At 53.5% G+C, this 22,609-nt stretch overlaps 1 protein-coding gene across 4 annotated transcripts in view; it reads left to right on the top strand.

The window, feature by feature from the left end:
- The window catches only part of HTT (huntingtin), a 132,011-nt gene that overhangs the window by 82,301 nt on the left and 27,101 nt on the right, over positions 1–22,609 (top strand). For 3 of the 4 annotated variants that reach the window (XM_070372786.1, XM_070372785.1, XM_070372788.1), the window contains exons 34-43: positions 1,233–1,288; positions 2,359–2,507; positions 3,955–4,091; positions 5,486–5,602; positions 8,125–8,247; positions 8,514–8,749; positions 10,151–10,293; positions 14,657–14,899; positions 15,632–15,836; positions 22,051–22,192. In XM_070372786.1, the coding sequence (XP_070228887.1) occupies positions 1,233–1,288; positions 2,359–2,507; positions 3,955–4,091; positions 5,486–5,602; positions 8,125–8,247; positions 8,514–8,749; positions 10,151–10,293; positions 14,657–14,899; positions 15,632–15,836; positions 22,051–22,192 (1,551 nt within the window). The remainder of the gene's footprint in view (positions 1–1,232; positions 1,289–2,358; positions 2,508–3,954; positions 4,092–5,485; positions 5,603–8,124; positions 8,248–8,513; positions 8,750–10,150; positions 10,294–14,656; positions 14,900–15,631; positions 15,837–22,050; positions 22,193–22,609) is intronic. The other variant, XM_070372787.1, reaches the window with a different exon arrangement.

Below are 22,609 nucleotides of genomic sequence, written 5' to 3'. Positions count from 1 at the left end.
GCCAAGGTCACCCCAGGGACAGTTGTGTTTGGGGCGTCAGGATGTGACCATCCCTGTTGGGCTGTGACCGTGGGCCGCTTTCCTGGGCGAGATAGGAAGTGTTCTGAGGTGGAAACGCTGCAGCTCTCCGTTTGCCCCTCAACGTCACCGTGTTGTGGGTGCTGTGGCAGCGTCGCTGCCCTGGGGAAGCTCGACGGAGAGGTGACCCCGCTTTCCCTGCAGTGCTGCTGGGGGTCCACCCAAGGGGAGGGGCCTGGGGGCTTTGTGTTGGCCAGCATCTTCACCACCCTGCTCTCCGCGCTGGTTTTCAGGAGGACATTCTCCACAGAGCTGTTTTCCTTCTCTGGGGAAACGCTCCCAGGGGATGGTGGTTCTGTCGTCTGGGGAGGGGACACCCTCATCCGCGGTGGGATGGCTGTGGCCGAGGGGAGGCAGGCGTGGGACCTGCCGTGGGGCTTCCCGGGAGGAAGCAGGGCCCGGCGCGGGCTGGCTCCACTTGTCGGAGCCCAGCAGGCGCCTTCGCAACTCCTCCTGGAGACCAGTCGTCTCGGTGGTTAGAGGCCCCTCCCCAGGTCTGCGGGTCGGCTGTAGGGTCGGCTGCGGTGGCGGCCTCCACGAGCAGGGCAGAAGAGTGGAAGAGGCCCGCGGTGTGCCTCCGCTCAGCGCATGGCTTACGGAGCCGCCGCGCGCGCCTGTGTCACACCCGGGCAGGGGGAGCCGGAGGTGAGCTCCGAGCGTCAGGGTGGAGAACGAACACGCGCCTAAAGCTCGACACGGGCGTGAGCAGTCCCGGGTGTGGCCTCTACTCACAGCCATTGCGCCCCCAACAGCCCTGGGTGCCCGGCCCCTCTGAGCGCTGGTGCTGTGGGCAGAAGGTGGGCTCAGCTGGACGTCCTGTCCCTAAGCCAGCTCAGGATGCCCAGGCGGCCGGGCGTGCCGCAGCCGGACCAGCGGGACCTGTGCTGCGCCCTTTGGGGGCCGCCTGGTGGCCCCTGGAGCTTCTCGTTTGTTTCTCCCAGGAGGTTTCACCTCAGTGTTGAGTAAACGAGTTTACTTACAAGTGTCTTGAAACTATCTAATCTGACCGTAGCATACATTGGAGTTCTTGTATAGAAGCAAGGTTGTCTACCGTCAGGAAACTTGTCAGAGGTCTATACAGATGAGCGCCAAGGAGAGTAACCTTGTTTGCACATTTTAATTACTGATGTGAAAATTGTATTTCCTGCCTGTAGGTGTTTATTGGATTTGTGCTGAAGCAGTTTGAATACATTGAGGTCGGCCAGTTCAGGTAATTGCATTTTGTTACTTTAGACTTCTTGTCCTTGTTACATAATTACATATAATTTTATTTTATTTTCATCCATTTTATTTTTTTGGCCACACCAAGTGGCATGCAGATCTTAGTTCCCTGACCAGGAATTGAACCTGTGTCCCCTGCAGTAAAAGTGTGGCGTCTTAATCACTTCCTACTGGGGAAGTCCATACGTGTAATTCTAGATTTTTAAGATGAATGTTTACTTTAAAGATCGCTGGGTGTTTTTGCCAGGCACTGTGTTTAATGAAAGTCTGATCAACGTGCTGCGGATTTTTGTTTCTCTTGAAAATTAATGACTTAAGTATCTCAAGCCTTGTTGGGAGGTCGTTCTTCACCTGACATTTACACGTGTTGTCAGTTTTCATTTCAGATTTTAAAGCATTTAATTATAATGGTTTTGCTAAATGAAATCTTATTTGAGATAACAGTAATTTTTTTCTAATCTTACAGAAAACAGCATTAGATATGGTTATCTCTAGTAACTTTACCTTGCTAGCCTGTAAGGTTTTAATACTTCATCCTGTAAATATAATTGAAAATGAAACTCCTTTAGTTTCTGAGCCACTTAGTCGTGAGGGAAGTGTGGTGCAGAGGAGTGTCCTGAGCGGCCCGTCCGCCCACCTCTCCCCCTGCCCCCGGGTCTAGAGGCCCGGGCTCTTGTTCTTGGGTGTGTCACCCTGACCATGTGATTGGAGGCAAGTTACCTTTTCTCCTTTGGGTGCCAGCTTCTTCAGTGGCAGGGTGAGGGGCAGATGGAGGCGCCCTGGGCTGCGGTGATGAGGGTGCCTCCCTCAGGGCCCTCACTGAGCCCTGCCAGCTGCCTAGCGCCCCAGCGGGCGTGGGGGCCCCACCCCAGACAGGGACTCGAGATGAGGGTGACAGGACTGAACCGGGTGCCGAGGCTCCGAGCGCTGCCCCCCACCCCACGCTCTCCTGTTTCTCATATGCACGCTCTCCACTTTGAATCAGGAGTGTTTTGGGGCTGTTAATACGATGATGTTTTTTCATTTTAAAAGGGTGTCTTTGGATGTTTCTGTTTCTAGGGAGTCAGAGGCGATTATCCCAAACATCTTTTTCTTCCTGGTATTACTGTCTTACGAGCGTTACCACTCAAAACAGATCATCGGGATCCCTAAAATCATCCAGCTCTGTGACGGCATCATGGCCAGCGGGAGGAAGGCAGTGACGCACGGTAATGGGGGGCGGGCCTCTCCCTGGCTCTTTGGTCTGTGTGCTTACACTGCCTCCCGCTGGCTGTGCGCGTGTGTACTCTGGCCAGAGGTGTCTGAAGAAGGGAGTGTGGTCCACCTGGGTACAAACAGCGCACGTGGAGTCGGCCATAAATACTCTTGTCTATCCACATGAAACAGAAAACTTTAAAATCCAGCTTCTGTAAGGCCACTGGGTTTATTGCCCAATGTCCTGGAAGGTACAGTGTGGCCTTGATTCAGGACCTTGTTTTTACTGCCTGTTTCATAGGAGCTAAAGTGAGGTCCACAGAGAGCGACCCGCAGCCCAGGCACCTGCTGCCGCCTGGCGCAGTGAGGCTGTGCTGTGGGGAGGAGTGTCACCCCTCTGACTTCCTCCCAGCTCGCCCTGCTCGCCTTATGTGGCGCTGTCGGCAGAAGCCTGGAGGCCTCTGCGCGTGGTGGGGGCGCCTCCTGTGACCTCTGCTGGCTGCCGCACCGAGGTCCCCCTGTGCTGTCCCGCGGCGGCGGACCTCCCAGGCCGGGGGCGGGGGTACGCAGGGCTCAGCTCCTTTCCGCCTCCACGCTAGCAAGGCGGCCAGCCTACTGTAGGCCCCTGTCCCGGCCTCGGCAGAGGGGCCCTGACTGCGTGTGCCTGGGCCCTGGAGCTGAGAGTGCAGGCCTCACTGGAGGGGCGGCTGAGGCTTCCCAGACCAGAGGGAAGCAAGTTCTTTGTTTGGAAAGAAAGTTGATGGACAGTCAGACCTTATTGTCTCCACTACAGAGCCTGGTCATCTGTGGGAAACTCAGCCGGTATGTGTGTGTGAGTGTGTGTATGAGTCTGCATGTGTGTGAGAGAGAGAGAGTGTGAGAGAGGCTGAGGGTGAGAGTGTGCCTTTCAGTAACTTGGTGACTTGGCCTGGCTGATGCTCCTCAGTGAAAGGCCTTCCTAGTTTACTCCTGAGGGTGTGTTCGGCCAAAGACTTCACTTTGCTGTTTTGAGTAAAGGCGCGCCTTGAGGGGAAGCCTTAGTCTACCGAGAGACCGAGTCGAGTTGCTTGAAACACTATAGAAGCCTAACCCTCCCAGTGTTTTCTGTGGGAAGAGCACCTGTGCTCTTTTCCGGTGACTGAGCAGATGGTGTATGAGGTTAGGGTGCTGCTGTTGTTTAGTTTAAATTCGACTTTTGAATTTGTGTCACTTTGTGTCAGAAGTCATGTTATGTCACAGAAGTCCTAGTTTTCAAAAAGATTTCACAACCTTGTGAAGTGTCAGGGAAGACCCTTGACCTTCCAGGATGGCGTACAGATAATCTCCGTGCACTCCTGGGTAACCTGAAATTATCCCTGATCGCCGAGTCGAGTGTGGATCAGACCTCTGTTTCTTGGAAATCATCTGGAGGCGTCAGTGTCGTCTCCCGAGTGCCTTCTTAGTGTCCTTCTGTGCCCACAGCCATACCTGCCCTGCAGCCCATAGTCCACGACCTCTTCGTTTTAAGAGGAACCAATAAGGCTGATGCAGGAAAAGAGCTTGAAACCCAGAAAGAGGTGGTGGTGTCGATGTTACTGAGACTCATCCAGTACCATCAGGTAAGGGGTGGGGTAGGGGAGCAGGAGTGGCAGGAAGCCTGCGGTGGCCCTGTCCGCTCGTCAGCGAGTGTGGCTCTGTGCCAGCCCTGGGCTCTTGGGCAGTGGGGAGACACTGCAGGCGGAAGGCTTAACGGGGTCTCTCTTTAAGGCCCCACGCCTGGCCGACGGTCATAAGTTCAGTCAAGGTGGTGGAGGACCCTTTTCCAAAACAAGGACCAAAAATCAGCAGCGTTGATCACGGTGCTGGAGTTCTGAGTAACTGTTTTGAAAGATCTCAGCCTGAAGTGATTTAAACACTTGTTTGTACATGTATTTACCACCGTGTTGGTGGAGGACCAGAGTCTTTGCACTGATTTCTGGCTCTGCTTTCCTCCAGGTACATTTGGAATTTCAGATGGTGTGAGGCCGTCTGAAACCTGGCATTTTAGAGAGCCCTCTTCCATGACTGGCAGGGGCCTCGCCCTCATGGTCTCAGTAATCCCTGTTACTGTTTGTCTCTGGCACAGATTGTCTCACAGAAACTTCTATGCATTCTCGTTTTGCTTAACCTAGGTAATATTTAACTAAATACTTAGCGTTGAATTAAATCCCGTAGGATTAAAAGTACAACTTCCATAAGAGGGTCGAGAGCCAGTGCCCAGCTCTTGGCAGGCACATGGGCTGGTGTCCCGCGCGTCCGCAGCCTGGCTTACGGGACAGAGCGCGGCTGGCCTTGGTTTGGGAAGACGGGCCACAGCGCAGACTTGCCTGCCTCTGCGTACGTGCCGCTGGGTCCTGGGAAGGGAGAGGCCGCTGTGGGAGGAGGCGGCCGGGCAGGCTTTCCAGGGAGTGGGCTCCGCCTGGAACATGGCATTTTATAGACTGGGCTGTAGACTGTCTCTGCGATTAAGCATTTTCAGCTTTGCAGGCTGCCTGGCACCTGCATCTCTCCCTGTCTGCTGTCGTGTGAGCGCCGTCCTGGCAGCAGGTTCACGGTGGCCCCATGCCAGCAAGGCCGTGTTTATCAAGCAGGCGTTCAGGGGTCCCTGTTTAGGAGGGATCACGACCAAACTGGGGCTCACCCACGGAGAACTCTTCTGAAGTAAACCGTCTTCAGGGGGAGGGGAGCTTTGCAGAGCGCAGAGCAGAGGGGAAGGCTCACGGGATCCGGGGACCCAAACCGTCTTCAGGGGGAGGGGAGCTTTGCAGAGCGCAGAGCAGAGGGGAAGGCTCAGCCGGGGCCCCTGCGCGGCGGTCCGGTCCTGCCCCTGTGCTCTGCCCGAGGCCGACAGGCGCCCGGCTTTCCTCTGGTTGGAGCCTGGGAAGGCCCGAGGCGTGGCCGCGCTGGGTCCGCCTGGTGTGCACGGCGCCTGGGGCGTGCGGGCCGGGCTCAAGCATCTGGGCCGTCCCCGCAGGTGCTGGAGATGTTCACGCTGGTCCTGCGGCAGTGCCACAAGGAGAGCGAGGACAGGTGGAAGCGGCTGTCCCGGCAGGTGGCCGACGTCATCCTCCCGATGCTGGCCAAGCAGCAGGTGCGTCCCCCCCCCCGCCCCCACCTGCGCCTCCCGTGGGGCCAGCCTTGGAGCTGCGTGCTCAGGCTCACTCCCAGCGGGCGCGTTTCATCGGCGTTAACTGTGCACCGGGGCCAGTGCGGGGCCCGGGTCAGAGACGGCCTGGCGCCCACGCGCCTCGGGGCTGCCTCCTTTCCGGCTCACCCTGCCTCCCTCCTGTTTGCTCTGTCAGGGAGGGTTTTCTCTTGCTGCTTACAGAGTAGCTTAGCAGTAAGCCGACACTTAGGATCTCTGGTTGAACGGTGCCATCGGTGGGCCCCACGCGTGCAGGGTTGAGGGCGGGACTCCCTGCCGGGTGCAGCACCACCGGAGTCAGCAGCAGGGACATGCCAAAGACAGTCACTCCAGAGGCCGCTGCCAGGACACCCTGCCTGCCGCCGGCACAGCTCTGGCTGTGAGGTGCCGTGGGTGCCGCCAGCAGGTGCCCGTCAGCTCGTCCAGGTCGGCCAGCTCGGGAGTGAGTGCTCTGGGCGGTGCGGTGCCCATGGCTCTTGGTGCTGACGGGAGCGGGTAGGCCCTGTCTTCACGGCGTCAGCTGCTTGCTCTGCTCTCGTCACAGACTGTCATCCTGAGGCCGGGGTGGGGGCCGGGGAGCGGGGTCATGGCGTTTGGTAAGAACAACAGATACACAGGATTTTTTTGATGACTGGCACCTGACATGTGGCTGCGGGATCTCAGCTCCCGACCAGGGATTAGACCCAGGCTTCAGGCAGTGGAAGGATGGGTCCCAGCTCCTGGACCACCGGGGAGGGCCTGACAAGACGCAGTTTTAATGAGTGGGTGGCTCCGCTGTTTGCAGCTGGCCGAGGCATCCATGGCCGCAGGTACGCGTCTCCAGGGTGGGGCTCCGTGAGCTCTGCACTCCTCTCACCGCAGACACTGAGGAGGCAGTGGGCCAGGGCCGCAGTGCGGGGTGAACGCGCAGCATACCTTCCCCTGCAGTGGCGCTGTGTGCCGGGTGGTCTGTGGGCCAGGGGCACAGCGCAGGGTGCATCCGCACGTCCCCCCACGACCACGCCTGCCCTCCTGGCCCCGGAGGATGCTGGCCTAGGGCTGGAGACAGCCAGCACAGGGCCTGGTTACTGTCTGTAGCGTCTGACGAGGGTTGTGGAGGGGGGACGCGAAGGACGTGAGGGTGACCTGAGCAGATACCTGGGGAAGCTCTCTCTGGGGGAGCTGTGGGAGAGCCCTCAGGGGGCTTGGTAGGAAGGGGGGCAGGGTGAATCTGAGAGCTGAACAGGCGGTCAGGGTAGGGGTAGCGGAGAGAGCCGCTCACAGCTCAGGGCCTTCATAGACCCGGGCATGGGGACAGAGGGGCAGGAAGGGGCACCTGCTGGACGCAGCTCGGATGCAGAACCAGCGAGCTGTGCTGACAGCTTCAGTGGGCGTGAGAGGAGGGGCAGGTCAGTGGCTGCAAGGTGATGGCTTAGGGGCCACCTGGATGGAGCGAGATTCAGGGGGAGCTCGGAGCCTCATCCGCATGTGTTGGGTTGGGAGAGCAGGAGGTCCCCGAGGAGGCTGAAGCAAGCCCCTGGGGTGCCAGCCTGGAGGGGGCGGGCGCACTGCGGGCCAGGGTGGGTGGGCAGTGGGATGCGGCCGAGCCCCGGAGGCGTGAGGGGCCCTGCGGACCAGACGGGGGCGGGGCGGGGAACCGGAGGAGCAGGCGGCACGGTGTTCTGAAACCTAGGAGAGAAGGCACTCCCCGCAGCCGTGGCCATGTGCACCCTGTCAGCAGTGACGGGCTCAGCGGCAGGGCGGCGGGCGAGTGCGCTGTGTGCACACTCAATCGGGACCATTCTGCATCCTTTAAAAGTAACCTTAAGGTTTGAAACCCGTTCTTCATTTATTTTTTAGTGGAAAAAAACAGACATAATACAATTTTTCGAAACAACTTAAAAACTTCTCTACAGGTACAGGAATGTGGAGGAAGTTAAAGAGAACTGCACTAATTTGCGAACGTCGTCTGCTCGGTGGTGGGGTGGGGATGGAGTGCAGGTGAAGAGAGTGAAAGAAGGTAGAGGACAGAGAGTGACGCCCATGTGGGGGAGCTGCGCGTGCAGGAAGGGGTGCAGCAGGGGCCGGTGTGACGCCCGTGTGGGTGAGCTGCACGTGCAGGAGGGGGTGCAGCAGGGGCCGGTCCCTGGAGCATGGTGACTGTGGCAGGCCATGCGGGCTCAGCTGAGTAAATCTCATACTTGGATCTATTTGAATTTGTGCAGAAAGCATATTTGGTTTATTTAGTAAAAATCTAAATGAAATGAAAAGATTTCCATCGTGCGAAAAAAAACGTAGCTGTTACGGTATTGTTCTAAAAAAACGTTTCCTTGGTTTGCTACTGATGTTGAGTCGTATGGAAGTTTTGTGGGGTGGGAACGATGGGATGGTCCAGGTCATCAGGCCGTGAGACACCTCACGTGGAGGGCAGCGTTGACCTTTTTTCTGCTGGCTTACGGGGAAACGTCTGCGACATTCACTCGCAACAGATGCACATTGATTCTCACGAGGCCCTGGGAGTGCTGAACACGTTGTTTGAGATTTTGGCCCCCTCCTCCCTACGCCCTGTGGACATGCTTTTACGGAGTATGTTCGTCACCCCAGACACCCTGGTGAGTACCTGGCTCCTGGTGGCGTTCTGGGTCCCCCACCTGGTGCACCTGGGGGTGTCTGCAGGGCTGCGGGTGGAGACTTTGCCTGTTTCACGGGGTTCCAGACAGCACTGAGGCCGCTGGTCCCAGCCGCACTTTGAGAACCAGCGAGACAGGGACTCAGGGGGCTTTGTCAAACTGGGGGTGAGGGGGGTCTCCGTAACTGGCGTTGGCAGGGGAGTGTCTGGCTGTCCTCCTCAGCAGCGCTTCCCCGGCTCTGTCCCCAGGCAGCGGTGAGCACGGTCCAGCTGTGGGTGTCAGGCATCCTGGCCATCCTGCGGGTGCTGATTTCCCAGTCGACCGAGGACATCGTCCTGTCCCGCATCCAGGAGCTCTCCTTCTCTCCGTACTTGGTCTCCTGTCCGACAATCAGTAGGTTAAGAGATGGGGACAGTACTTCAGCACTGGAGGAGCACACTGAAGGGAGACAGATGAAGAATCTGCCGGAAGAAACATTTGCCAGGTGCGTGTCACGTCTAGTCCGTGGCCTTGGGCTGTCGTGTGGTGTTGGAGCCCTAAGACCGACAAGGTGGCTTAAGGAGCCGGTGTGTTCTCTTTGCCCAGCCAGCCTCGTCTCTGGCCCTTGGTCCTGCCTCTCTGCAGGCTCGGTCAGGTCCTGAATCAGACCCTCTGAAGACTGCCCAGACTAGTCTGTGGGTGCGTTGCCTGCAGAGAGTTGGGAAACGTAGGAAGACCCACTAAAAAGACCCGCTTCTTTTCCTCCCCACTGTGTACTGCCCTCCTGACACCATAGGCAGTAGAATCCTGCTCCCTGCCAGGTGGACTGCTCTGCTGTGCTCCCCTCCGTATACTTGTGTGTTCTTGGTCATTCAGTTGTGTCCAGCTCTTTGCGACCCTGTGGACTGTAGCACACCAGGCTCCTTTGTCCGTGGGATTCTCCAGATAAGAATACTGGAGCCTGTTGGCATTCCCCTCTCCGGGGGATCTTCCTGACCCAGGGACTGAACCTGCATCTCCTGCATCGCAGCCGGGTTCTTTACCACTGAGCCCCTGGGAAGCCCCACCAGTGTATTTGTGGTGTCAGATCGTGTCTGCCCGTGTTGATGTTGGGAAGCTCCTTGGAGGCCACGCTCATGACTCGGGCACTGTACAGACTTGCTGTTAGACAAGTGTGCCTCCTCGTCTGCTGTACTCGGGTGTGCTCTGAGTTAGAGCCTGCAGAGCATGTCCTGGGCGCTCACTTCCTGCCTGCGTGATGGCCGTGTGCCACCCTTGGGTGGCCGTAGGTAGAGGTCGTCGTGGAGATGAGGCGGGTGAACCTGGTCAGCACGCAGCCTGCGGCTCACGCTGTCGCGGTTAGGCAGGTGGCTGAGGTGCGGGCTGCAGGAACGCCCTGTGGTGGGCATCAGCCCGCTTGATGGCTGAAAGCCTGGAAGGAACACCACAGGTCCCTTGAGCCTCCTGACACGCCCTCAGAGGTGCTGTGCTTATCCCATCTTGTTAGGAAAGTGGTGCACAGAGAGGTCAAGTGGCTTCATCCAGGGCCTCTCTCCTCCTCTCATTGTATTGGGCTTCCCTGGTGGCTCACACGGTGAAGAATTTGCCTGCAGTGCAAGAAACCCAGTTTCGATTCTTGGGTCAGGAAGATCCTCTGGAGAAGGAAATGGCAACCCACTCTAATATTCTTGCCTGGGGAATCCTAAGAACAGAGGAGCCTGGCGGGCTGTAGTGCGTGAGGTTGCACAGAGTCGACATGACTGAGCGACTCACGCTTCCCTGTTCTGCTTCTCTTGCGTTGGACTCCCCCTGTACCTACCGTGTGTGTGATGTTCGTGGGTGTACTTCTTAGGAGTGCTCTGTGACAGTCACCTACTTTGCTCTCCCCTTCTCCCTCTCTCTGAAGGTTTCTGCTCCAGCTGGTTGGAGTCCTCTTAGAGGACATTGTTACAAAGCAGCTGAGAGTGGAGGTGAGCGAGCAGCAGCAGACTTTCTACTGCCAGGAGCTGGGCACGCTGCTCATGTGTCTCATCCACATCTTCAAGTCCGGTAGGTGCACCGCACTAGCCTGGCTAGAGCGCCTGTGCCCCGCCCTGCCAACACACCCGGCGTGCAGGTGTGCGCAGAGCCAGCTCTGCTGTGCCCTGTGTGTATTTGACGGCGCGGTTCTGTGCGAACGTGAATCTGAGGGCCTCTGCTGTGTTAAAGATTCGGGAAGTCAGGATGTTCTGTTGCCTTTATGTATGATTGTGAATTTAAAAAGTCATTGCACGAGAGAGAGTGAGAGAGATCACAAAGTCCCTGCCCTGTAGCAGGCATAGGAAGGGGCCCGAGTTTTTCAAGAGGAATGAGCGTTTTCAAAAGCAGTGGTCTTGCTAGTTATCGGGTAGAAGCATATCTTTCTTTGTTCAGCAAGAAAAGCGAAAGGCAGTTCTAATCTCGGGGAAACACAAACAGCAGGAAAGCTTGGCCCAGACCCGCAGCACATCTGGAGGTGCGGGAGTGGGTGCCCTTTGGGTGGCAGCCCCCAGTGTGCTTCACTCTGTGGCCACGTTGCCTGTTTCCATATCTCAGCTCTTACTGTGCTGGCTCTGTTGTCTGGTGGGCTCCTTCCCCATGGCAGAAGGGAGGGTCTCTGACTTGTGGTCTCAGGGCTGCAAGAGTCCGGCCACCCTGGGCCCGCTGAGAGGTTGGACAGCCTTCCTTTGCGGGAGGGGGTTACTTTCCAGTAGCACGGGGAGAAAAGTTATGACAAACCTAGATAGCGTGTTAAAACACAGAGATGTTACTTTGCCGACAAAGGTCTGTATAGTCAAAGCTATGGTTTTTCCAGTGGTCACATATGGATGTGAGAGTTGAACCATAAAGAAAGTTGAGTGCCGAAGAATGATGCTTTTGAACTGTGGTGTTGGAGAAGACTCTTGAGAGTCCCTTGGACTGCAAGGAGATCCAACCAGTAAATCCTAAAGGAAATCAACCCTGAATATTCATTGGAAGGACTGATGTTGAAGCTAAAACTCCAATACTTTGGCCACCTGATGTGAAGAACCGACTCATTGGAAAAGACCCTGTTGCTGGGAAAGATTGGGGGCAGGAGGAGAAGGGGTGACAGAGGATGAGATGGCTGGAGGGCATCACTGACTCAGTGACATGAGTTTGAGCAGGCTCCAGGAGGGGCTGAAGGACAGGGAGGCCGGGTGTGCTACAGTTAGGGTACTGCAAAGGGTTGGACACAATTTAGCAACTGAACAGCAAACGACAGTGAGCGAGGGAAGCGGAGTGGACAGAGTACCTGAGGGTCTGCTGCAGGCGATGAAAGCGCGTCAGGGTGAGCTCGGAGGCAACCACCAGACCTGAAGCAGAGCGATGAGAAGTTGCCCTCAGAGGGATGCGGCAGGGCACCTGTAGAATCAAATCCTTTTGTGTTACGAGATTTTTAATTTGCATCAAAGTGATATATACACACGAGTTCAAATCCCACTCGTGTATATATCACCTTAATGCAATTAAAGCACACACGCAGATACGTACCATTAAAGCAGAAGGTCATTACCATCATCGCCCTTTATTCGCTTGATAAAGAGGTGCTGAGTCACCCGCCGCCGGGTCGGGCCTGGGTGTGCGGTGGTCAGTAGAGCTGATGTGATTCCTGCCTCTGCGGCTGTCAGTCCAGCGAGTCGGACAGTACACAGAGATGCCGGTACACAGAGATGCCGGTACACAGAGGTGCCGCCGCAGGTCCTGATGTCTCCGGATCCGGAAACAAGACAGTGGCAGGCAGCACGGGGCGGGCTCTCCTCGTCGACCGCAAAGCTGAGGCCTGGAGGAGAAGGAGCTGGCGCTTTGGAGAGAGTTTCTGAGAGCGGCCAGGGCCAGAGGGCCTGGGAGGCAGCGGGACCGAGAATGATGGGGCCGGATGCCTCCTCAGCTGCGCCGCGTGACTGCAGGCGCCCTCGGCCCTGGGGTGTAGTCAGAGTTTGTGATAATGGGCTATAGCTTTAAGCCATCTTATTTACTTAACACGGAAACAGTTTTCATTCTGAGGATCTTCCAATTTATGCCCCACCAACCCACCACTGTAAGTGTGAAGTTGAGAGGATAATTAAGGCATTGAAGAATCAGTTGTTATTAGCATGTTGGTCACTTTCATATTTGGCCATCATTTGGTGTGGATCTGACCCCAGTTCACATCAGGGGCTGCTTTCCACCTTCTTTGATAAGAGCGGTACGTTCTGCGGCCTTCGCCGCACCCAGGGATTTCACGGTGCTCGCTCCCCTGCTGTTCTAACCATCCTCCTTTCCTCAGAGATCAGGGAGGACACTTTTGTGTCTGCTGCAGGGCCGCCCAGCCCGCTTCCTGCAGGGTGCACATGTTCCGTGTCTGTGCTAACCCAGCTACTTGTGCTTGCATGTGGCCCATGGGCTCTGGAAGTGTGACTGCTGTGGCTGAAGCGCTTTTATTTGATCTAATTTTGGTTAAATTTGAACAGCCACTTGTGGAGTGGAGTGTGAGCGGCTGTGCCCTGCTCAGGAGTCCTGGCCAGGCGTCGGGGCACCTGGATTTTGCAGCTCATGTCTGTGGAGATTGTTCAGTTGGTCCTTATTGTTCCTTATTCAGGCGCTCAGTCGTGTCCAACTCTGTGACTCCATGGGCTGCGGCGCACCAGGCCTCCCTGTCCGTCACCATCTATCGGAGCTTGTTCAGACAAGTCCATTGAGTCGATGATGCCATCCAGCCATCTCATCCTCTTTCGTCCCCTTCTTCTGCCTTCAGTCTTTCCCAGCATCAGGGTCTTTTGCAATGAGTCCGTTCTTCACATCAGTTCTTCACATGGCCAAAGTATTGGAGTTTCAGCTTCAGCATCAGTCCTTCTAATGAACTGGTTTGATCTCCTTGCAGTCCAAGGGGTTCTCAAAAGTCTTCTCCAACACCACAGTTCAAAAGCATCAATTCTTTGGCACTCAGCCTTCTTTATGGTCCAGTTCTCACATCCATACATGACTACTGGAGAAACCATAGCTTTGACTAGGTGGATCTTTGTCAGCAAAGTAATGTCTCTGCTTTTTAATATGCTGCCTAGGTTTGTCATTAGCTTTTCTTCCAAGGGGCAAGTGTTTTTTAATATCATGGCTGCAGTCACCATCTGCACTGATTTTGGAGCCCAAGGAAATAAAGTCTCTCTCTGTTTCCATTTTTCCCCCATCTTTGCCATTAAGTGATGGGACCGGATACCATGACCTTAGATTTTTGAATGTTGAATTTTAAGCCAGCTTTTTCACTCTCCTCTTTTAGCTTCATCAAGAAGCTCTTTAGTTCCTCTTCACTTTCTGCCATAAGAGTGGTGTTATTTGCATATCTGAGGTTATTGACCTTTCTCCAGGCAATCTTGATTGTGGCTTGTGCTTTATCCAGCCCGGCATTTCGCATGATGTACTCTGTCTGCATCATCATTTAGGACTTGAAATAGCTCAACTGGAATTCTATCACCTCCACTAGCTTTGTTCGTAGTGATGCTTCCTAAGGGCACTTGACTTTGCATTCTAAGATGTCTGGCTCTAGGTGAGTGATCACACTATCGTGGTTATTTGGGTCATCAGGATCTTTTTTGTATAGTTTTTCTGTGTATTCTTGCCACCTCTTCTTAGTATCTTTTGTTTTCATTAGGTTCATACCAATTCTGTCCTTTATTGAGCCCATCTTTGCATGAAATGTTCCCTTGGTATCTCTAATTTTCTTGAAGAGATCTCTAGTCTTTCCCATTCTATTGTTTTCCTCTATTTCCTTGCATTGATCACTGAGGAAGGCTTTCTTATCTCTCTTTGCTATTCTTTGGAACTCGCCATTTGAATGGGTATATCTTTCCTTTTCTCCTTTGCCTTTCGCTTCTCTTCTTTTCTCAGCTATCTGTAAGGCCTCCTCAGACAGCCGTTTTGCCTTTTTGCCTTTTTTTTCTTGGGGATGGTTTTGATCACCATGTAATGTTGGTGTTTGTAAATAAGCGGCGATGGGTGTGTATTAAGGTCTTGTTTCTAGCTCCTCGTGTATTTGGACGCCATTTCTTTTAAACACACTAGGGGGCAGAATTACTGTGTGATTGGTTTTGAGATAAAATTAAATCATCGTGTACTTTTATATAAATAAGGTGCCTTTAGCATCTAAAGTTGGTAATTTTTGTTTTTGCATTGCTTAAACAATGACAATAATTACACCCTGCACTGAAAATTGAGACCTTTGAATTTGCCCATTTCAGGTGTTATTTCTTAAAATAGGAACCAGTCTGAGTAACGGCCTTGTGTTTTCACTTTGTTACCCCTCGTGTTGGAGGAGGGGAGTGAACCCCACAGTCGTTGGCCTGTGTCGGATTCCATCTGGCGCAAACAGACAAGAAGGCACCTGGTCTCCACTTTACAGGTGCTCAGAAACCGGCTGCCCAGATGGAAGCAGGGGGAGCCGGCAGCGGGCTGACAGTGTCCATCACTTTGCCACGGGCAGGGCTGGGTCTGGCCTGTGGCCACCGTGAGGCTCCCTGCTGCTCACCGTGTCGTCCAGTCGCCCCGTCGCCTGCGCTTTCCCACCGCCCTGCAGACGCCTGCCCAGCCGCGGGCAGCATTCCTGCCCCCTTGCTGCCTTCCTGCAGGCCCAGCTCACTTCCTGGTATTTTCAAAAGGGCCTATATTCCCCTGTATGTGTGGGCCAAAGCAGCATTTGTACTTTGTGGACAAATTCGTGTCCTTGCGTCCCTGGGGCATGTGGAGCTGGCTTCGTGTCCATCTTGAGGTGGGCTAGAAGGAAACAGGAATCCGCTCTCCCCTGGGGGAGAGCTTCCGGGCCCTGAGGAGAACACTGTGGGGAAGCTGGAGCAGAGCCTGCCTGGGTCTGCTGCTGACATGCGGGGCTGAGCGTAGATGCCTGCCTGCCTGGCCACCCAACCCAGGTGGTCGTGTCATGGTGGGCGTGGGGGCCACCCGGCCCTCAGCTCGCTGGAGCCTGCAGGATGGCCGCGCCCTGCCCACCCGCAGGGCTGTGGCTCGGGCTGTTCTGGCTGCAAGTGACCTGACTGCAGGCCGCGTAGGGGCTGCTGCCCTTTTTGTGGGGCTGTGTCCACTGTCGGCACCAGCGAGGCTTCCTGCCCGGAGCCCCTGGAGAGCCTGGTCTCCTTGGGGAGGAGGGGACGGTGGGGCGCCCGCTTCCATGGCTGCTCAGTTAAGGAGGCGAATTGTCAGGCTGGAGTTTCCGAAGTGCCAGGTGCCCTGGACATGTGAATGTAGGAAGGAGCCCTGCGTGTACCCCTTTGGTGTAAAAGCTTCACGTGGCTGTGAAGCGTTGGGCCGCCAGGAGCAGCACAGACGTGTCCCCGTAATCCGCTCTGTTCCGGGTTGTTTCCAGGGACGTTCCGGAGGATCACCGCAGCTGCCTCGAGGCTCCTGAGGGACGGCGCGGACGGCGGCTTCTACGGCCTGGAGAGCCTGAACGCGTGGGTGCGCTCCATGGTCCCCACGCACCCGGCCCTGGTGCTGCTCTGGTGTCAGATCCTGCTGCTCGTCAGCCACACCGACTACCGCTGGTGGGCAGAGGTGCAGCAGACCCCCAAGTACGTGCGCTCTCCCCCCGGCAGGCCCGCCCGGCTCCTGTGCGCGGCTCTCAGCGGCCAGAGCTCGGCCCGGTCTTCCCGAGGCGTTGAAAGGTTCTGCTCCCATGCCTTTCTTTCCTGGACACCATTGCAGGGAAATGTGGTTTGACTGCAGGCATTCACAATAGCCACTGCTTTTCACAGGTGACTTCCTTGGCAAGCTCTTTGACACCGTTCCATCTTACGGGCCATTCTTGTCCTGTGTCCCTCCTGCTGGGTTCTTGTTCTTAAATTGGTTCCAGAGCCAGAAATGTTGCAACATTTTAACTTTGTTATAAGTTAAATGTGGTTCTGGTTATTCTTAGATAATGCAGTCATTATTTAGCCGCGTTTCAAAACTACCTTATTTTTTGTCGTTCAGAAAGACTTACTAAGTATGTGATTGTGGGTGGCCCTCTTTTTGTAAAAAGTTTCCAGGTGTGACTCTGATTTCAGGCCCCTCTTGCCCAGCCGTGTGTGCGTATGTGGAGATAAAAGCTGATCACCACCCCTCCGCACCCCCGCCCCAAACTGAGTCCCTGGGGCAGTGTTTCTGGAAGACTTAAGAGCCCCCCAGGAGAGAAAGCTCTGGAAACAGGAGGCTGCAGGGCCGAGGTCAGCCCTGTCCGCTCGGCGTCGGCGCGAGGATGTGCCGGCGGGCCGCGCTCGCAGGTGCTGGCCCTCTCTGTGCTGTGTGCCGTTGGGTGTGCGGAGGAGGAGTCAGTGTTTCCGGCCCTCCACGTGCTCACGGCGAGCTGGGGGAGCAGAGCAGTGAGCGTCTAATCTGCTTAGAGGACAGTTTAAGCTCGCCATGGTGGCTTCAGTGCCGTGAAAGTCAGGAACGGAAAGTCAGAGTCTCTTCCTTGAGAGCTTCTTCACTGTGCATGTGAATCGCCTGTGGGGCTCGTTCAGATCGGATTCAGTTCACCCAGAGAGTAGGGCCCGGGACTCTGCATTTCTGCCCGGCTCCTGGGGCTGCCAGTGTCTGGTCTGAGGGGCCTGCTCTGCACACCGAGGCCCCGTGGTGGGTGCTGTCTCCCTTCTGTCCACCTGCCTAGCAGCTGCGGGTCCTCACAGCTAGCTCAGGCCCCGCCCCACCTAGTCCTGCCTGGTATGACGGGGAGGACGTGGTGAGGCTCCCCAGACTCGTCCTGGGGCGAAGGCAAGAACACCAGAGGCTGGCACCCCAACTCCTGAGTATCCGGCTGTCAGGTCCAACAGTGGGCGTGGCCCTTGGAACAAGCCCTCGTTGCTGTGCTTTTGGTTATAAGCAGCTTTTAGGGGAGACACCTGCCGAGGCATTTAGGGGTACAGTCTCTTGACCTGCAGATGACTCTTAAATGGTGCAGGCCCCCAAAACTACATGTGTATGTGTAGAGTGTGTGCATGTCTAGAGTGAGTGTGTGTGTGTGCATGTGTGCCTGAGCACAAACGTGGCGACTTACTAGTAGTTGAATCTAGCTGAAGAGTATGTGACTGTTAATTGAGTTATTCTTTCAGTTTTTCTGTTGGCTTGAAAATTTTCAAAATAGAAGTGAAGAAAAAAGATGGGCGAGGGCCTTTAGAGAGCAGCTCCAAACAGTGGTCAGGGTAGGTCTGCTCTGGAGGGAAGCAGAGTAATAGGAAATGGGGACACGAGAGAGTTTCTGGGTGAGAGGTCGAAGGGCGTGGGCCACCCTTATGATACAGAGCATTATCTAGAGTTGGTGAGAACGGATGAGCTTTGAGGCACAGACCTCAGGTTTGTGATACTGATTTAGTTTTTGCCAGATTTTTACAATCGAACTTAAATTTTCCTGATTTCTCTCCATATATCAGCAGATACAGGAAGGCCGTCCATCCTGGGTTCTTAGCTCAGTCATCGCTTCCTCAGGAAAGCTTCTTGATTTCTCTTTGATTGGTGAAATCTCACACTATCTGCTCTCACTCCAGCCTTTGCCTCTTTTTTCTGGCATGTGTTGAAACTGTAATTTGATATTTATTTGAGTGACAATTTGGTTTCCATCTCTCTCTCCCTTGAGAATGTTACCCCACAAGGGCCCTCATTGTATCCCAGCACTAACGTGAGTTAGTGATTTAATCACCCTGACGCTGCAGCAGCAGAGTCCTTTCACGCACATAGCACCAAGTGCCAGGTGTTGTTCTAAGGGCTTCCTGTTATACTAAGTCATTAAAACCTCTAGGACTGCATGCATATTACAGATGAGGAGGCTTCTTTCCCCAGAGAAGTAAAATAACTTGCGTGCGGTCACAGGTTAACACACGTGTGCATACGTGATCCCCCGCTTGTTTATTTTCACCTGTTATAGCTTCACTGTCGCAGTAGTGTGCGTTCACTTCTCGGCGCTCTGGCTGCTGTTCACTGGTCCCTGGGTCTAGGTCAGTGCCGTAGTGCTTTGCCTGCTGTAGGTTTGGAGCGTGGTTTGAAATCGGGGAGTGTGATACCTCCAGGTTTGTTCTCTTTCTCAAGCTTGTGTTGGCTCTTCAGAGTCTTTTACAGGTTCTGTGTGAATTTTGGAATTTTTTGTCAAGTTCTGTGAAAAGTGCCACTGGAATGTGGATAGGGATTGCAATGAATTGATAGATTGCTTTGTATGTTATGGGCATTTTAACAATGTTGTTGTTGTTGTTTAGTCATTCAGTTGTGTCCAACTCTATGGGACCCCCATGGACTGTAGTCCTCCAGGCTCTCTGTCCATGGGGTTTCCCAGGCAGGAATACTGGAGTGGGTTGCCATTTCTTTTTCCAGGGGATATTTCCAACTTAGGGCTTGAACCTGCATCTCCTGCCTTGCAGGTGGGTTCTTTCCTCTGAGCTGCCTGGGAAGCGCTCTAACAGTATTAATTCTGCTGATCCAGGAGCAAGGAATGTCTTTCCTCTCGTTTGTGTCTTCTTTAGCTTCTTTCATCAGTGTCTCAAAGCTTCACCTCCTTGGTTAAATTTATTCCTATTTTATTATTTTTGATGAAATTGTTAATGGGGCTTCATTAATTTCTCTGTTTGTTATTGGTGTATAAAAATGCCGCAGATTTCTGTATACAGTAAGTCCCCTACATACAGGCCTTGGAGTTGTGAGCTTTCAGAGATGCAAACGTGTGTTCACGTGTCCAGTCATGCAAGGCCCACGTGTCTGGCATACAGTGTCGCCTGCGTGCGTTGTCCACAGACGGCTGTGCTTTTGGGTACCGTACACTACTGTGTAGGGTCCGGTGGTATAGGGTCTTTATTTCAAGACCAGGATATCGTCTGCGATGAGAGGAGAAAAGCTACTACCCAGACATCAGCGGATCGTTTTTTTTTTTTTTTTTAAGAGAGTAGATACAATTGAATCCAGCAAGGAACTGGAGCCTGTGCCATCCACATCAGGATGAGTGAAACTCCGTCCGCCCTCTGTCTCCTCTTGCTGACGATCCTTCCGCCCTACCGTCTCCCACCCACCTCCCTCTCCAGTCATTTTTCTTGCCTGTTCACTCAGGGCCAACCCCCGTGTGTCAGTGGTTGTACTCGACTTTTCAAGGCACTGTACTGTAGGATTTCTTTGTTTTTGGTATGTTTTTTCATGTGTTATTTGTGTGAAGGGTATTTATAAGCCTATTGCAGGACAGTGGGCTTCCAGAGCTGATTGTGTTAGTTGAGTGCTTAGGCCAATTTTGTTGGACTTAGGATGCACCCTTAGAACAGAACTCACTCGTACGTGGGGGACTTACTGTGTTGATTCTGTATGCTGAAGCTTTACTGAGCTCATTGTTGCTTCTGACGGGTTCTGAGTGGGCGCCTCAGGGCTTCTGCATGCACTGTCACGCCACGTGCAGGCAATGGAAGCCAGACTTCGTTCTGACTTGATGCCTTTTCTCTCTGTTTCTTGCTTAATTGTTATGGCTGGGACGTCCAATACTGTGTTGAGTAAAGATGGTGGGAGCGGGCACCCTTGTCTTATTCCTGGTCTTAGAGGAAGAGCTTTCAGCTCTTCACCATTGACTATGATGTTAGCTGCAGGCTTGCCATATATGGCCTTTATTATGTTGATGAATGGTCTCTCTGGACCCATTTTACTGAGAGTTTTTTTTTTTTTTTATCATAAATAAATGTTGAACTTTGTTAAGTGCTTCTTGTTGAGATGATCATTTTTTTATTTTTCATTTTGTTAACATGATGTATTGGTCGATTTACAGATGTTGAACCGTCCTTGGCATCCCTAGGTAAATGCCACTTGTCGTGATATGGGGCCTCTCTAATGTCCTGCTGCGTTCGGTTTGCTGTACCTTGTCGAGGGTGTTGCATCTGTCTTAATCAGGATATTGCCGTGTGATTTTCCTTTCTGGTGTGTCCTTGTCTGGCTGTTGTGACGCGTGTCCATTTCCAAAAGATGAAAGTGAATCACTAGAGTTTGGGGTACAGAGTAGTACAAGCCATTATTTTTTTTACACATATTCTCTGCAGATATAGCACTGCTTCATCAGATTGTCACCGAGGCTCTGTACACAGCCCAGCACACGCCGGCTCTCAGACGAGCCCGGGCCCCCAGGCCGTGCGTCCTGGAAGTACCACGGCTGCCACAGTGGGGTCTGCTCTGCTCTGCTCCTTATTTGGGGGACTGCATCCTCATGGACTTATCCTTTGCTTTCTGCTGTCAGGTGGGCTGTTAAGGTCCTGCATATGCAGTCACCTTTTATTTGGGAAGATCGTTCACTATCAGTAGCTGGCAGCATCTGTCTTGGGCGCTTGCCCTCCTACAAACTGGGACCAAATTTGGGTTGACATTGGACCTTCTCTGTGTTCACTGCTAATATTTGAATTGCACATTCTCTGCTCCACCTTCAGAGGCTCTTTTCCTTACAGCTATACCGTGGCGGAACACAGAGTTACAGCTTGAATGCAGGTCATGTTGGGGCTGGCAGGAGGGCTGACTGAGTAAGGAAGGGTTTCTGTTGACATATAATTTGCGGTGCAGTGAACATGCTCTTCTGTGCCCAGTGAGGTCAGGTCGCCCACCACAAGCAAGGTTTGGGACAGTGCCATCACGACAGGCACTCCTGTGTCCAGAGCCGTCACCTGTCCCCCACGTGCCCTTGGTAACCACACTCCGTCTTCTCTCTCTGCATGTAGCCTATTGCAGAATGCCTTGTGAACGGAAGCCCGCGGTCTGTGCCCTCTGAGTCTGGCTTCTGTCACTTAGCTCAGTGTATTTAAGGTTCATTCACTGTGTTGCACACATCAGAATTAGCTTCTTGTGATTGCTGCCTTGTTTCGCGTTGTGTGCACGTCCACTTATCCATTCACTCGTTCAAAAACAGAAATGGTAAAGTTTTCTTTTTTTTTTTTTTTACCTGTAGAATTTTTTTATGCCAGTTCTCGTTCAAATACTGAGATGTTGGTAGGAAAAGTTGACACATTTCAGAATATTCTAGTCCTGATGTCGTCTCCATCTCTGCTAAGCCTTGGCTGATGAGGCGAGGGCCTTATCTTACTGACCCTCGAGTCAGTTTGCGAGCATGGCAACTGCTGCATTTTAAGAGTGGTGGCCAGAATTGAGAATCTCAGAGTTCGTAATCATTTATGCCTCATCATAGGTATATGATAAGCCTATGCCTTAGTTCGTATGCCTTATCATAGGCAAATGACAAGCCTGTGATGATGCAGTACCCCAAATAAGGAGCAGAGCTGAGCAGACCCCACCTGTTTGTAATGGGAATTACGATGAGGTAAGAAGTAAACGTGAACTGAAATAACCTTCCCTGGTGAAGAACTGATTTTGCAGAAAAGCTTTTAGTCGGGGTTTCCATGATAACATGGACACTGCAGGTGTGTTTAGGCTGGCAACTGAAGACTGAAACGTGGGCATGGGGAGGTTTTCCTCTGGCTCCTGACAGCTTTCAGGGCCTTCCAGAGGCTGTAGCTGTGAGATCAGATGCCGCTGATGAGGTAAGAGCACTTCAGGGTGGAGTTGGCCTTCCAGTCAAGCAGCTTAGTTTCCTGCCTGTTAAGTCTCCTCTTTTCTTTAGTTTTCCACGTGTGCTTCATCCCATAGCTCAGGAGTAGATCACTGAGAGTGGCTCTTACATCATTCTGGTATGGCCGTATTTAAAGTAAACGGACTGCTTTAGAACTGGGACAGAGCAATAAGTGTCTTCAGTGTTTTGAAAATAAGCCGCTGCCGCCTCAGAAACGCCGTCAGAGCTTCTGTTGCTCCTTCTAGAAGACGCAGCCTGTCCAGCACGAAGTCGCTGAGTCCGGAGACGTCTGGAGAGGACGAGGATCCGGATGTGGCTTCCAAGCTGGGGATGTGCAACAGAGAGATCGTGCGGAGAGGCGCCCTCATTCTCTTCTGCGACTACGTCGTAAGTGTGCGAATGCCGGCGGTGGCGGGGTCAGGGTTCACGCGGCTGATGCCGCTCCAGACTGACTTCCGCCCTCCCGCCAGTTCCGCCAGTGAAAAACTAAATTTGAATCCTGCTCCTAACTATAATGGGAAGTCAGACTCGGATCTGGTCCCAGGAGTTGAGGTTCGTCTGCAGAAGGCTGGGTCAGCCATCACTTGCTCAGGCCACTTGCAGCGCTGGGTGCCTTTGTCGTCTTCAGTGACAGTACTAATGGGAAGGAACTACAAATCTGAGTGAGGTTCTGACTAAATCTGTTTAAATCTGTGGAAAAGGTTTTCAGAAGTTAATTGCCGCGTTTTAAATAGATTCCTGTTTGAATGACATTCTTTTAAAATATGACTCTTTTAGTATTTTTTTACCATAAAATTACAGTCA

Source organism: Bos mutus, chromosome 6 (genome assembly GCF_027580195.1).
Source record: "Bos mutus isolate GX-2022 chromosome 6, NWIPB_WYAK_1.1, whole genome shotgun sequence".
Classification (NCBI taxonomy): Eukaryota; Metazoa; Chordata; class Mammalia; order Artiodactyla; family Bovidae; genus Bos; species Bos mutus.
This window is presented reverse-complemented; position numbering and strand designations above follow the sequence as displayed.